General features: G+C 34.2%; 2 protein-coding genes across 2 annotated transcripts; one reads left to right on the top strand and one right to left on the bottom strand.

The window, feature by feature from the left end:
• Positions 1-2147: 2147 nt before the first annotated feature.
• Positions 2148-10799, bottom strand: LOC136061149 (protein DETOXIFICATION 41-like). The gene is made up of 3 exons (XM_065777373.1): positions 10652-10799; positions 2851-3044; positions 2148-2565 (listed from the first exon to the last, which is right to left on the bottom strand). The coding sequence occupies exons 1-3, from the start codon at positions 10797-10799 to the stop codon at positions 2224-2226; spliced, it is 684 nt and encodes a 227-aa protein (XP_065633445.1). The 3' UTR covers positions 2148-2223.
• A 92-nt stretch (positions 10800-10891) lies between these two features.
• On the top strand, positions 10892-11392 carry LOC111996916 (uncharacterized). The gene has a single exon (XM_024028956.2). It carries the CDS (start codon positions 10892-10894, stop codon positions 11390-11392), a length of 501 nt encoding a protein of 166 aa, XP_023884724.2.
• Positions 11393-15059: the final 3667 nt, after the last annotated feature.

Consider the following 15059-nt stretch of genomic DNA (forward strand, 5'->3'; position numbering starts at 1 on the left):
TTTTTTTTTTTTTTTTTAGAATACGTTTGGGTTGGGCCTTTGGGTATTTGTTTAGCATTGATGTTGGGCTTTTTTTTTTTGGGCTTGCTCTGTAAAATCCAAACAAATTTTTTCTGTAAAATCATAAGGTTTTACAATTTTTTTTTTTTTTTTTGAAAGCTATACGTTTGGATTTGGCCGGCATAATTTTTTTTTGTTTGGCATAAAATTTTTTGAGAGTGTTCCTGATTTCACTTGAGGGTATTCCTATTTTATTTTATAAGGGTAAACAAATAAAAAAATTTAAATTAACCCTGACTTCAACATGGCTAGCGGTTATACTTAATTTATTACTATTGCTATGAATGTGATCACTTTTGCTAATAATATGAATGGATACTACGTCAGAGAGGAGTTGAAAAAGTCACTAGTTGAACTTATGTTATATTTTTTTTAATTAGGTAGCTTGTTTTTAGGCCAAAGTTATATGTGGAAACAAATTGTTTTGTCTCTTATTCTTTTGATTCCATTGAAGAAGCTCACAAATCAAAAGAGGGGCATCTATAGACACCGTATTTTGTATCCCTTGCGACTCAGGCCACTGTTCCCTAATGACGTCAAAATTCTAAGGCCCAAGGTTGGTTTTGGGCCTGATTAGATTACAAATTGACTTGAGAGGTGTTAAAATGGAAAATGTAACATTTTATGAGCAAATAAATCTATTTTTCAGAAAATTAAAGGCCAAGAAAATCCTCGGCCAACATACGTTGGTCTGATGCATGCGTACACACGCATAAACCTGTGCACGCAGCTAGGGTATCAAAAACCTATGAAAGGTAAGTTTTCTACATTAATGTTGAAGTTTGGAAGGAATCTCACATCATCTAAGAGCCATTCTAAACCCCTATTTTCTCAATATATAAAGCCATACATGAAAACTTTTCAAAACACACAAAAAATCCTAAGGGAAAACCTAAGATTCACTAGAAATATTGAATTAAAGGGGGAGTTTTTCACAAAACATCATTAAGTTAATTTTATTTTGATTGGGACCTTTTCTGGTCTTAATCCTCTAGTTTTAAAGTTTACTAATCATCTTTATTTGATTGTGAATAGATTTGACTGAGAGGAACGGTCAAAATCAAGCTAAGAATCATTTTGCTTGGAACATTACAAAAAAAGAGTCTACTAGCGAGGATAAAATGCCCTCGCAAAAATTCAAATATCGTTGCAAAAGGCTATTAGCAAGGGCATGTGGCCCTCGAAGGCCGTCGTATTTGCTTTTGTTGTTAAAAGAGATTTTGCAACCATGCCTTCGCAAATAGATAATTTACGAGGGCAATTTACTTGTCATTGCTAAACATATCCACCTTTGCAAATATATTACCAAATGACGAGAAAAGTCGACCACTTATTTTTAGTGAGGGGGAGTAGTCGTCGTTAACAATTATTTGTGAGGACCCTTATACCCTCGCAATTAGTTATTTGTGAATTTCAAATTAACGACATACTTTTTAAGGACAAATAATGTCGTCGCTAAAATTTATTTGTGAGGGCTTTTAACCCCTCGCAATTAGTTAGGAATTATAGTGACGACATTAAGCTGTCGCTTAAAATGTTTTTGCAAGGAGTTAAGTGGCATTGCTATTGTATAAATTGCAAGGGACTTTGTCGTCACTATAAAATTATTTATGACCAAATTTTTATGTCATCAGTAATAATATTTTATATAATTTTTGAAATATTTTATTATTTATTTATTTTTAATTATTTTATATAATTTTTTTTGACTATCATGTTACAATAGTACAATAATTACTAAAAATTGATCAATTGAAAGATAAAAATTCATATAAGTTCAAACTTTAAAATATAGAATATGTTAGGTTCTAAAGATTTAGGATTTTATGTATTTAGAACTCTAATGTGTAGTGTTGGCAAACCATGATCAAAACAGGTTGTTTAGTCTTGTTTAGGCTTGCTCAAAGTATGTTTATTTGTAAAACTGGAATCGAGTGAGTGCAGATTTATTGGACTAAATCTGTAAGGCTCGATCGATCGAAAATTAGACTCGATCGATCGAACCACGTACAGATTTATTTTTCTGCAGAGTTCCAGTTCAGCCCAAACTCTATTTAAACGTCTTGGGGNTGTCCATGGGTTTAATAAGAAAAGGAAACTGAGCATAATAAAAAATAACTTACAAAATTCACAACATACTATATCAAACAACAATGGCATTCATTAATTAACAAAAAAAATACCTTTAGAAAGAAAAGAAGAAGAACCTTTAGAGGATTTTACAATGTTCTGTGCTTGGAGGAACCTCTGCATGGGGCAGCTTATTGCAAATGCATAGAGTTGGAGTATCAAACCGTGTGCAAAAACTTGGCCTTGCTCAGCTATGCTCTCAGATTGGCCTATGGCTATGAGGATTGGGCCAGAGAACCAATAGAGGAAGGTAAGGAGTACTGCTGCTCCCAGATGCAAAACTATTGCTCTCTGGCATATGACGCCCAATGCCCCATATTTTTGGGCCCCATATGCCTGTCCACGCACGGTTTGCACAGCACTAGCCATGCCCAACTGTTTTTTTTTTTTTTTTTTTTTTTTTTTTTTCCATCATAAAGAAAGAATTACATACATGAAACATATAATGAAAGACAATATATATATATATATATAGTGTAACTAGAATTTTGGATCGTAATTGTCTCACACTCCCCGTTTCACACTACACAAACATTGCAAAATTTCATATCCACAATATTTGTGTGGTGTTAACGACAGTCTTGAAATGGGTAAATGTGAAATAATAATTTTCCTAGGCAACATATAAATTCTCAAGTAAAAAAAAAGAAAGAGTCATACCATAATCCCATAAGCAAGACCTTGAATTCCCACACTAGCAATGGATGCCCCAGCAAGCTCTAATGAACCCAAATGCCCAGTAAAGGAGAGAGTGGCAAAAGTTAGCATGTAATTGAATACAGAAACAATAATAGAAGCCCCTGATAGAATCCAGAGGAGCCTTGACTCCCACCCCACTAAACGAATCCACCATCATGCTGGCACTGGCTTGTGTTCTAAAACTCTTCAATTGCATCCGATATCACTTTCAATTTCAAGTCTGATGTGGGTTTGAGAGATGATCTAATGAAGAAGATCAGTTCGGTGGCAGTGGGTGGTGGCTGAGGTGAGAGAGAGTAGATCCATGGTGGCTGAGGTGAAAAGTGGGTTTTTAACTTTTAAGAGTTTGAGAAGTGGGAGCCGAATGAAAAGAAAGAAAAAAAAAAATTAAAGAAAAAAGCTTTGGGGGAAAAAAAAGGTGGGAAATGAAAAATAGGGGGAAATTTTGTGCGGCAATGAAAAATTTGGGGTGGGGTAAGCATATAGCGACGTTTTATGCAACATGCCTATGCAACACATAAATTAATTAATAAAATAAAAATGAAATAAATTAGATACAATTCACACATTTGAATAGTTGGCCAAAAATAGATAATAAAAAATATTAATTATTTTAAGTCACATGTTAAAAGAAAAATATGTAATCACTACAATGAGCTAAGAACAATATGTAATCCTCACAATGAGCTAAATCATATACAATAAATTAAAAATTTTAAATTTAAGGGCTCTTTGGCATTTGATTTGGGGAGAACTCATTTCATTATAATTCTACAATTAAACCTCACTGGCTAAAGAAATCATGAAGGAGGTCTCTTTTTGTGTAATCACTTAGTTCAATCCTCATTAATCAAAGAATCACATCATTCACTATAGAATGATGGCATCTTGATGGCGGCTAGAAGCCTCCCCAAAATGTGACTACAACTTGGATTCCATGTTTTAAACTACTAAAACTTGAATCTAGACAATTAATTGATGACATGACTATTGATTTTTGATCACCTTGAAATTTTGTAAGCATGAAAAATATACAAAGATAATGTAATCTAATAGTAGATTTGTCTAAATTCACATCGAATTAAGAAATATAGGGTTGGGTTCTAGTTATAAGAAATATAGGATTGGGTTCTAGTTACTAATTCTAAAAAATGTTACACCACACAATAACTTATTATTGAATTCATATTTTGAAAATCTAACTGTTGGATTAAATGTTCTATATGTTCTTAACATGCATGCCAATTTTCATGCCAATCGGATGTAATTTACCATTTGATCTATAAACTCATCATTTATGCATTATTTTAAACTACTAAAACTTGAATATAGACAATTGATTGATGACATGACTATTGATTTTTGATCACCTTGAAATTTTGCAAGCATGAAAAATATATGATGATAATATAATCTAAAAATAGATTTGTCTAAATTCACACTGAATTAAGAAATATAAGGTTGAGTTCAAGTTACACATGACGTAACTCTAAAATATGTTATACTACCCAATAACTTATTATTGAATTCATATTTTGAAAATCCAACCGTTGGATTACATGTTCTATATGGTCTTAACATGCATACCAATTTTCATGCCAATCGAATGTAATTTACCATTTGATCTATAAACTCATATTTTATGCATTATTTTAAATCACTAAAACTTGAATCTAAACAATTGATCGATGACATAGCTATTAATTTTTGATCACCTTGAAATTTTGTAACTATAAAAATATATAAAGATAATGTAATCTAAAGGTAGATTTGTCTAAATTCACATCGAATTAAGAAATATATGGTTGGGTTCGAGTTGCAGTTGACGTAACTCTAAAAAATATTACAACACTCAATAACTAATTACAGAATTCATATTTTGAAAATCCAACTGTTGGATTACATATTCTATATGATCTTCACATGCATGCCAATTTTCATGTCAATCGGATGTAATTTATTATTTGATCTATAAACTCATTTTTTATGCATTATTTTAAACTACTAAAACTTAAATCTAGACAATTGATTGATGACATCACTATTGACGTTTGATCACCTTGAAATTTTGTAAGCATGTAAAATATACGAATATAATGTAATCTAACGGTAGATTTGTCAAAATTCACATCGAATTAAAAAAATATAGGGTTGGGTTCGAATTACACTTGACATAATTCTAAAATGTTACACCACCCAATAACTTATTATTGAATTCATATTTTGAAAATAAAACTGTTGGATTATATGCTCTATATGGTCTTAACATGCATGCCAATTTTCATGCCAATCGGATGTGATTTACTAATTGATCTATAAACTCATCTTTTATGCATTATTTTAAACTACTAAAATTTGAATCTAGACAATTGATTGATAACATGACTATTAATCTTTGATTACCTTGAAATTTAGTAAGCATAAAAAATATATGAAGATAATGTAATCTAACGGTAGATTTGTCTAAATTCACATCAAATTAAGAAATATAGGGTTGGGTTCGAGTTGCACTTGACGTAACTCTAAAAAATGTTACACCACCCAATAACTTATTACGAAATTCATATTTTGAAAATCCAACCGTTGGATTACATTTTCTATATGGTATTAACATGCATGCCAATTTTAATGCCAATCGGATGTAATTTACCATTTAATATATAAACTCATCTTTTATGTATTATTTTAAACTACTAAAACTTGAATCTAGACAATTGATTGATGAAATGACTATTGATCTTTGATTACCTTGAAATTTTGTAAGCATGAAAAATATAGGAAGATAATGAAATCTAACGGTAGATTTGTCTAAATTCATACCAAATTAAGAAATATAGGGTTGGGTTTGAGTTACACCTGACGTAACTCTAAAAAATATTACACCATCCAATAACTTATTACGGAATTCATATTTTGAAAATCCAACCGTTGGATTACATGTTCTATATGGTTGTAACATGCATGCCAATTTTCATGTTAATCGGATGTAACTTACCATTTGATCTATGAACTCATTTTTTATGCATTATTTTAAACTACTAAAACTTGAATCTAGACAATTAATCGATGACATGACTATTGATCTTTGATCACCTTAAAATTTTGTAAGCATGAAAAATATACAAAGATAATGTAATCTAACGGTAGATTTGTCAAAATTCAAATAGAATTAAAAAATATAAATTTGGGTTCAAATTACACCTGACGTAATTCTAAAAAATGTACACCACCCAATAAATTATTATTGAATTTATATTTTGAAAATCCAACTGTTGGATTACATGCTCTATATGTTATTAACATGCATGCCAATTTTCATGCCAATCAGATGTAATTTACTATTGGATCTATAAATTTATCTTTTATGCATTATTTTAAACTAACAAAACTTGAATTTAAACAATTAATTGATGACGTGCCAATTAATATTTGATCACCATGAAATTTTATAAGCATGAAAAATATATGAAGATAATGTAGTCTAATAGTAAATTTGTCAAAATTCACATCGAATTAAGAAATATAGAGTTAGATTCAAGTTACACTTGTTATAACTCTAAAAAATGTTACATCACCCAATAACTTATTATTGAATTTATATTTTGAAAATCCAACCATTGGATTACATGTTCTATATGTTTTTAACATGCATGCTAATTTTCATGCCAATCGGATATAATTTACCATTTGATCTATGAACTCATTTTTTATGCATTATTTTAATGAGAAGAAATTTTTATTCACTTTTGAGAGAGAGAGAGAGAGAGAGAGTACAAAAGGTTGAAATTCTTGAATTTTAGGCTACCATTTTGAAGTTGAAAGTGCAATAATTTTTTTATGGGTACAATTGTTTAGAAAATAAGAACAGACCTTTCTTATATAGGGTGTATATAAAAGTTTTTTTTTTTTTTTTTTAAGACTGTAAACAAAAGGTTCATCTAAAGAATGCAAAGTGCTATATGTTTATGCCTTTCTTTTTATTTTTCTTTGAATTTTAGAATAACTTTTACCTCCAAAAAAAATTAATATTTTAATGATTTTTTTGCGAAGGTCAATTGTGGCCCTCGCAAATAATTTAGTATTAGTAAGGGCATATTTTTAACCCACACAAAAAATATACTTTTTGCAAGGGATTTTTATTGTCCCTCGAAATAATTTGGTGGGAACATTTCCCTCCAAAAATTTTGACATTCTAATGATTATTTGTGAAGGTCGATCCAAGCCCTCGCAAATAATTTAGTATTAGTAACGGTTTTTTTAATCGTCACAAATAATACGTTTTTTACGAGCGATTTTTAATTGTCCCTCGCAAATAATATGGAGGGAAAATTTTCCTCCAAAATATTAGTATTTGTGACGACTATAACACATAATTGCGATAGCTTTTTTTGTTGGTCACAAATATTACACATTTTACCAAGTATTTGCGAGGGCTTTATTTTGCCATCACAAATAAGATTTTTGAGAGGGCTTTTTGGGTCCGTAAAAATTCTTGGTCGCTAATAGGCATTTTTCTTGTAGTGGAATGAATGTATAAAATTATTTAATTTCTTTCATGACTAAAATACATGTTTATGTATAAGCACATGTTCTTGTTTATGTTTTGAAAAAGTTTGTAAGATTCATTATCATCAAGAAATAATTAAATGCAAGTTAATAGTTTTCCTTCTACATCAAAATGTAGAAGGAAAAAGCATTGGATAAAGCTAGCTTGAAAATATTTTGTGTTGATATGATAACAGAAAGAGAATTAGAAATTGAGAGAAAAAAAAAAAAAAAAAAAAAAAAGGAGAAAAGAGGTATTGGATAAAGCTAGCTTGAAAATGTAAACCCAATTGTATATTTATTTTGTTTACTCATTCTTTTGTAGTTTAATAATTATCAAACAAAATGTAAGAGTACGTTAATATATTATTTAATAATGTTTTTATATTTTTTTATTTTTTTTATTTTAACAATCTCGAGTGAAATTTTGACAATTTATCACAAGAAATGTCCAAACTATATTTTTCATCTAAAAGTTGTTTGGATAAAATCATTTAGGCCAGCCGTAATTGTAGGAAGAAGGCATTATGGTTTGTTTACTATGTATCTTGAAAAAGAAACTTTATTATTATCCTCTTTCATTCTTCTTGATAAATTTTTTTTTCCACAATATTTTATAAGCATGTATAAAAAAACCTAAAAAAAAAAAATTATAGGAATTTTGATTGATGTTTAGTGAACTAGTTTGTTAATTTAACCATACCAACATGTGGCATGGATTATAGCCTTGTTTCAAATAATAAGTGTATATAATTAATAGAATTAAATTAAACTAAATTAAAATGTTGTCTTTACTAAAATATTGAATATTCAAATAAAAGAGAAATTTCTCAAATGATACTCATATACGATTTTAATATGCTAATTTATCTCACCCTATTTTGTGTTGGTGACCATTCTAAAAGTAACTTAAATATAAACATGTACATAAACATAAACATAAACCTAGATTTTAAACATATTTAATAAATAAATAATTTTACACATTCATCTCTTATATGCATGTTTTTGTGCTAAATCTATACAAATAATAGAGAAAATAATTACTTTTTTAAGATAGAACACAAAAATGGCTTACACAAAGCGGGACTGTTTAAAACCAAACTTCAACAAGAAATGCTATTCGGACAATAAAGGATCACAACCCAATCCAAAAAATTGAGGTACAAAATATTTTTAAATCTTAAAAATAAAAAGATAAATAAAATCTCTAAAATTAAGAAAACAAAATGAAAAGGTTTATAGATTTTTAAATAATGCAGAAAGGTTCTTCAAAAACTATTCATATATTTATTCTTAGAGATTTTTAAAATTTATAACCACTGGTATTTTTTTTTAAGTAATGCTAAGTTTTTTTTTTTTTTTTTCATTAGAAAGAATCCTTTTTTTAGCTTAACCAAATATGTGTGTGTGTATATATATATATATATATAATGTAAATATAAAAGAACATTTTACATTTTACACAAATATCCATTATAATCTCAAACCTATGTTAAGCATTGAAAGTTCAATTAGTGTGAAAACACTAATGCTTGTTTAGACTCCCAATTTTAAATTACGGCTTAATTGATTTTACTCTAACTTATTTAAGTGCAAAACAAGATTAAAGCATTCACAATAAACCGATAACACTACTCTAAGCCATAAGCAAGCATAATAAGCAATAAACATAAAGTTTAAAGAGTAGGGAAAAGAGATGAAAATACAAGATAACACTGAGGCATGTTATCAAAGAGGAAATCGAAGTACTCGGTAAAAAAACCTCTTCGTAGCCCACACCCCCCAAGCTCTTCTTACCAACGGACTTCTCAGAGTCTTGTCTTCACTAGCTTTCCAGATCCTGCAATTCTGCCTAATTGCATCCGCCATTCAATGGCTTCTTCTAATACCTTCCAAAGGCATCAAAACTTCTCTCAACACTCAGAATGGGTGAGGTAAGTGTCTGGATTAAGACCCTCACAAGGATGTGTAGATGGAGAGGTGGGAGTAGATGGAAGCTTTAGAGAAATGATATAGAGGATTGAGGGTAAAACAATCTCTAACTCTCAAGTGTTTAGTTAGGGTTTTCTTCAGAAAATACTCGTTATTTTTCTTATATTTTGTGGATAATGAGGGTTTATATAATGTTGGTAAAGAATAGGAAATATCACACTCCAAAAAGCATCAAGCAGTGGGTTTTGCGGGTCACTAGCAACTTGACCTGAGTCACGAGTCACTCACGAAAACCAGCCTATCAATTACTCTTCAAATTCCAGCATGTGCTTCTCACGTGGCTTGTTTTGCGGGTCATCAATCACAAGTGTCGCGAAAACCACTTCTTCACAAATTCTTCACCAAACTCTCACACATAGCCCTTACATTAAATCCCATAGAAATATTGAGAAATGATTGAACAAAATTACAATCAAATTTGACAAGGAATTAAAGCCAATAGAAAACATAGTTGTAAATCACAACTTTACAAGCATGAAATGCATATTATATAGTATTAGTTTGTACAAATTTTATATTCGTTATACAAAAGAAGTATATCAAAGATACTCTATGTTTTCATATAAAGAATAACATCAAAATAAATTTTAATAACAATATAAAGCAAGATCAATACTTTATGTTGGGTTATATATTGACCCCAGTTGATTAATTCAATAATACATGTTAATTAATTAGTCAAATGACATGAAAATCAAGTGAAGGCACAATTAAATCACCAACTTAAATTAAATGTAGCGGAAAATAAGTTTGACACGATGATTTGATCACAATGGAGAAAACCCTTGCAGGCAAAAACCTCACTGAGTAAATTTCAAGTTAATACTTCCGAAGAATCCACTAATAAAGAATAGATTGGTTACAAGTACAATGAATCTTACCCTAACCGCCCTATCCTAAAGTATCTATCTACAATAGAACCAATTGACCTATATCAGCTTATGGATTGGATTGACAAATATAGAAGAGTAGAGGAGGATTAGATATAGGGTAAAGGAAAGTCCAAGGTAATCCCTCAGGAGAGGAGGGTTTCAGGTTGGATCGGTACAACAATAACCGACCTCAGAAGGACTTTGGGGGGCAACTAGGATCTGCTAATTCCCAGGTCGTTAACGCCGTGTTTCGAGAACCAGTACAACAGGTTCTGGAGAAGATTAAAAACGAGCCATTTTTCAGATGGCCTAATAGGATGGCAGGGGATCCTGAGAAACGTAATCAAAACCTTTATTGCCAATATCACCAGGATCATGGACATACCACTGAAGATTGCAGAAATTTGTGGGACCATTTGGATCAGCTGGTCCAAGAAGGGAAATTGACCTAGCTTTTGCATCATTCCAGTGGCCGAGAAAGTCAGGCAGGTTCGACATTTCGAGGAGATGCTTCTTCAAGACCCCCCTTAGGCACGATAAACGTTATATTTGCCGCCCTAGGAAGAACCAGGTCTTGCCCTTTCAGGGTAATGTCTATGTCTCATTATTTGGATGAGGGCTCCAGTTCAATGCTGAAGAGAGCCAGGCTAGACACCTTACTGGTGTTGGGCTTTTCGGATGAAGACAAGAGAGGAACCATACAACCATATGATGACGCTTTGGTAGTTACACTTAGGATCGGGGGGTATGATGTGAGAAGGGTGATGGTTGATGAGGGGAACGCAGCTGAGGTGATGTATCTTGACCTGTTTAGGGGGCCGAATTTGAGACCCCAGGATCTGACAACCTATAGCTCCTTGTTGGTGAGTTTTGAAGGTAGATCGGTCATTCCGATGGGTATGATTAGATTACCTGTGCAGACTGGCTCAAATGTGATGGAGGTGGATTTCATTGTGGTAGATGCTTTTTCTCCGTATACGACTATTTTGGGTAGGCCATGGTTGCATACCTTAAGGGCTTTTTCTTCTACTCTTCATCAAAAGGTGAAATATCCATCAAGAGACCAGGTGTTAGAAATATTGGGAAATTAAGCCATGGCCAAGCAATGCCTGATAATGGCTATTCAACATTGGCCAGAGACAGATACTTCGGCCACGGCTGAGAATGACTTATACCAATCAACGACTCCAGCAACCCTCTTCAGCACATCCGTCGATGAAGCGGAGTGTGAGAATTTGGAGAGGGTGAGTGTTGGGAATGATCCAGATAAGTACTTTCAAGTTGGAGCACAGTTGCCTTTGTTAGAGAAGGAGCAATTGGTTGAGGTCCTTAGGAGAAACATTGATGTGTTTGCATGGAATGCCTAGGAAGCCCTAGGGATGGATATAGACTTCATTTGTCATCATTTGAATGTTAATCCCTCTATTATTCTGAAGAAACAGCCACCTCGGCGTCCGTCCAAAGTACATGCCGAGGCTATCAGAGACGAGGTGACCAAGCTCAAACGGGTAGAGGCTATCAAAGAGGTGTTTTACCCTCAATGGTTGGCTAATATGGTCGTGGTGAAAAAGAAAAATGGAAAATGGCGCGTGTGTGTTGATTTCACGGACCTTAATAGAGCTTGTCCAAAAGACCCTTTCCTTATGCCCCGTATAGACCAACTGGTGGATGCAACAGTAGGCCACCCTCGGCTGAGCTTCATAGATGCCTTTTAGGGCTATCATCAGATCCCACTGGCATTAGATGATCAAGAGAAGACCACTTTTCTCACTCCCACTGAAAATTATCACTACAAGGTAATGCCTTTTGGCTTGAAGAATGCGGGGTCTACTTACCAGCAGATGATGACGAAGATGTTTGAGCCACAGTTGGGCAGGAGCATCGAAGTCTATATTGATGATATGGTGGTGAAAAGTAGGGTAGTGGCCGAGCATGTGACAGACCTCACCAACATTTTTGAGATTTTAAGGAAGCACAAACTGCGATTGAACACGTCTAAGTGCTTATTCGAGGTAAGTTCAGGGAAGTTTCTGGGCTACATGGTGACTCACCGAGGAATTGAAGTGAACCCTGACCAAATTAAAGCCCTAAGTAGCTTGCAACCACCTCGGAATCCCAAGGAGGTCCAAAGGTTGACTGGGATGACCGCTGCTTTGAATAGATTCATATCTAGGTCAGCGGATAGGTGCAGACCTTTTTTTCCTTTTACTCCACAAGTGGAAAGGATTCGAATAGACCGAGGAGTGCGCCCTGGCATTTCAACAGCTTAAAGAATATCTATCTCAGCCACCCATTATGTCTAGTCCTGAGGTGGATGAAGTCCTTTTTTCCTAGTTGGCAATAGCTACCTATGCGATCAGTTTTGTTTTGATACGAGTAGATAATGGCATACAACGGCCAGTCTACTATGTGAGCAAGTCACTTCATAAGGCTAAGGTACGTTATCTGCCATTAGAAAAGGTCATTTTGGCAGTGGTGCACGCTACAAGGAAACTTTCCCATTATTTCCAAGCACACACTGTGGTCGTCCTAACTGAATATCCGCTCAAAGCGGTACTTCGGAGTGTAGACTACATTGGCAGGATTGCCAAGTGGGGCACAATTTTAGGGACTTTTGATATTAAGTATATGCCTCGTACCTCTGTGAAGGGTCAAGTTCTCGCTGACCTGGTAGCCGAATTTGCTAAAGGCCCTGAAGACGAAATAGAAGCAAGCCCAAATGGCATGGATGAAAAATCAGTTGGCCTTATCTCCATGCAACATGCCTCATCCTGGAAAGTGTATGTGGATGGAGCAGCAAACCAGCGAGGGTCAGGAATGGGGCTGATTCTGATATCTCCTGAAAAGGTCACTATCGAGAAGTCTTTGAGATTGGGATTCTCAGCTACTAACAACGAAACAGAGTATGAAGCTTTATTAATGGGGATGGCGATGGTCAAGAAACTAGGTGGAAAAATAGTGGAGATTTTCTCAGACTCGAGACTGGTCGTGGGCTAGGTTAGAGGGGAGTTAGAAGCTTGGGACACAAGAATGCAGGAGTACTTGGGTCAGTTTAGGCATATGCAAGTAAATTTTGAATTTTTTGAAGTAACCTATGTCCCTAGAAGCGAAAATGCCCATGCAGACTCTTTGGCTACCCTTGCTACCTCCTCGGCGCAAAACTTGCCCCAAGTGATAGTGGTTGAAGACTTAAACGCACCCACCCCAGTAACGGGGGACTCGCTTCAGCTCAATCAAATCAATTCGGCGCGTAGTTGGATGGATCCTATATTGTTATTCCTTGAGAAGGATATACTGCCCGAGGACAAATCAGAAGCTGAAAAGATACGACGAAAAGCTCCTCAGTTTTGGCTGTCCGAGGACAAAATGTTATATAAACGCTCTTTCTCTAGGCCATATCTACTTTGTGTACACCCCAAAGCCTCAGAGGAACTTCTAGAAAAGCTACATGAAGGGATTTGTGGAAGTCATACTGGAGGAAGGTCTCTATATCACCGGGCAATTACTCAGGGGTATTGGTGGCCAGGCATGCAAAAAGAAGCACAGGAATATGTTAGGAAGTGTGATCAATGTCAAATGTTCACACCGAACATCCATCAACCGGGGGGAGTTCTTAATCCTCTTTCTAGTCCTTGGCCTTTTACTCAATGGAGTTTGGATATCGTTGGCCCTTTCCCTAAAGCGGTAGGAAATAGAAAATATCTACTAGTTGGCACAGACTATTTTACGAAGTGGGTCGAAGTTGAGCCTCTGGCCAATATCAGGGATGTGGATGTCAAGAGGTTTGTCTGGAAAAATATCATTACTCGATTCAGGGTTCCTCAAGCTCTCATCTCGGATAATGGCCTTCAATTTGACAGCAAGATTTTTAGAAAGTATTGTTCCGATTTGGGGATAAAGAACAGATATTCCACTCCGGCCTGTCCATAGGGAAATGGGCAAGCCGAGGCTATCAACAAGGTCATAGTAGGTGGGCTTAAAAAAAGATTGGATGATGCAAAGGGAAAATGGGTGGAGGAGCTGCCACATGTCATTTGGATGTATCGAACAATGCCTCGACGGTCAACAGGTGAAACCCTATTTTCAATGACGTATGAGGCTGAGGCTATGATTCCTCTTGAAACGGGTTTTCCCACACTAAGGACCAGTACTTTCACCTCGGATGGAAATGACGAATTGTTGAAGAAGAATCTAGACTTGATAGACAAAAGACGAGAGAATGCGATGGTTCAATTGGCCTACTACCAACACAAGCTAAAACAAGGTTATGATGCAAATGTCAAGTTGAGGCCATTGGCCCCAAGAGATTTGGTATTGAGAAAAGTCTTGGGAACTATCAAAAATCCATCTTGGGGAAAGTTAGGGCCTAATTGGGAAGGACCGTATCGTATCACATCTGTAGCAGGAATAGGTGCTTATTACTTAGAGGATTTGGATGAAAAAACTGTACTTCATCCCTAGAATGTAAGCAACCTAAAGAGGTATTATTATTAATAAAAACAGTTCTGTTTTACCTCCTTTTACAATTTATCCTAATTCTGCAACTTGTGTTTCTCAGTCTATTGAGGTATTAAACAGAAACTAAGTTATGTCAGGTCCTTGGACCATAAACTTATTGGAAATTAATACACTATGACATCTATTGAAGTATTAAACAGAAACTAAGTTATGTCAGGTTCTCGGACCACAAACTTAGTCGAAATTAATACACTACAACATCTATTGAAGTATTAAACAGAAACTAAGTTATGTCAGGTC

This window comes from Quercus suber, unplaced genomic scaffold, assembly GCF_002906115.3.
Source record: "Quercus suber isolate HL8 unplaced genomic scaffold, Cork oak 2.0 scaffold_154, whole genome shotgun sequence".
NCBI lineage: Eukaryota > Viridiplantae > Streptophyta > Magnoliopsida > Fagales > Fagaceae > Quercus > Quercus suber.

Bases quoted from the DNA above. Each gene is read 5' to 3' on its own strand.
- LOC111996916 (XM_024028956.2), top strand. From the start codon at position 10,892: ATGTCTATGTCTCATTATTTGGATGAGGGCTCCAGTTCAATGCTGAAG.
- LOC136061149 (XM_065777373.1), bottom strand. From the start codon at position 10,799: ATGTCGAACCTGCCTGACTTTCTCGGCCACTGGAATGATGCAAAAGCT. The intron at 3,045-10,651 runs GTTTTGATTACG...CAGTGCCAGCAT, and splicing joins TGGTGATATTGGCAATAAAG to GATGGTGGATTCGTTTAGTG. The intron at 2,566-2,850 runs GTATGACTCTTT...AAAAAAAAACAG, and splicing joins GTCTTGCTTATGGGATTATG to TTGGGCATGGCTAGTGCTGT.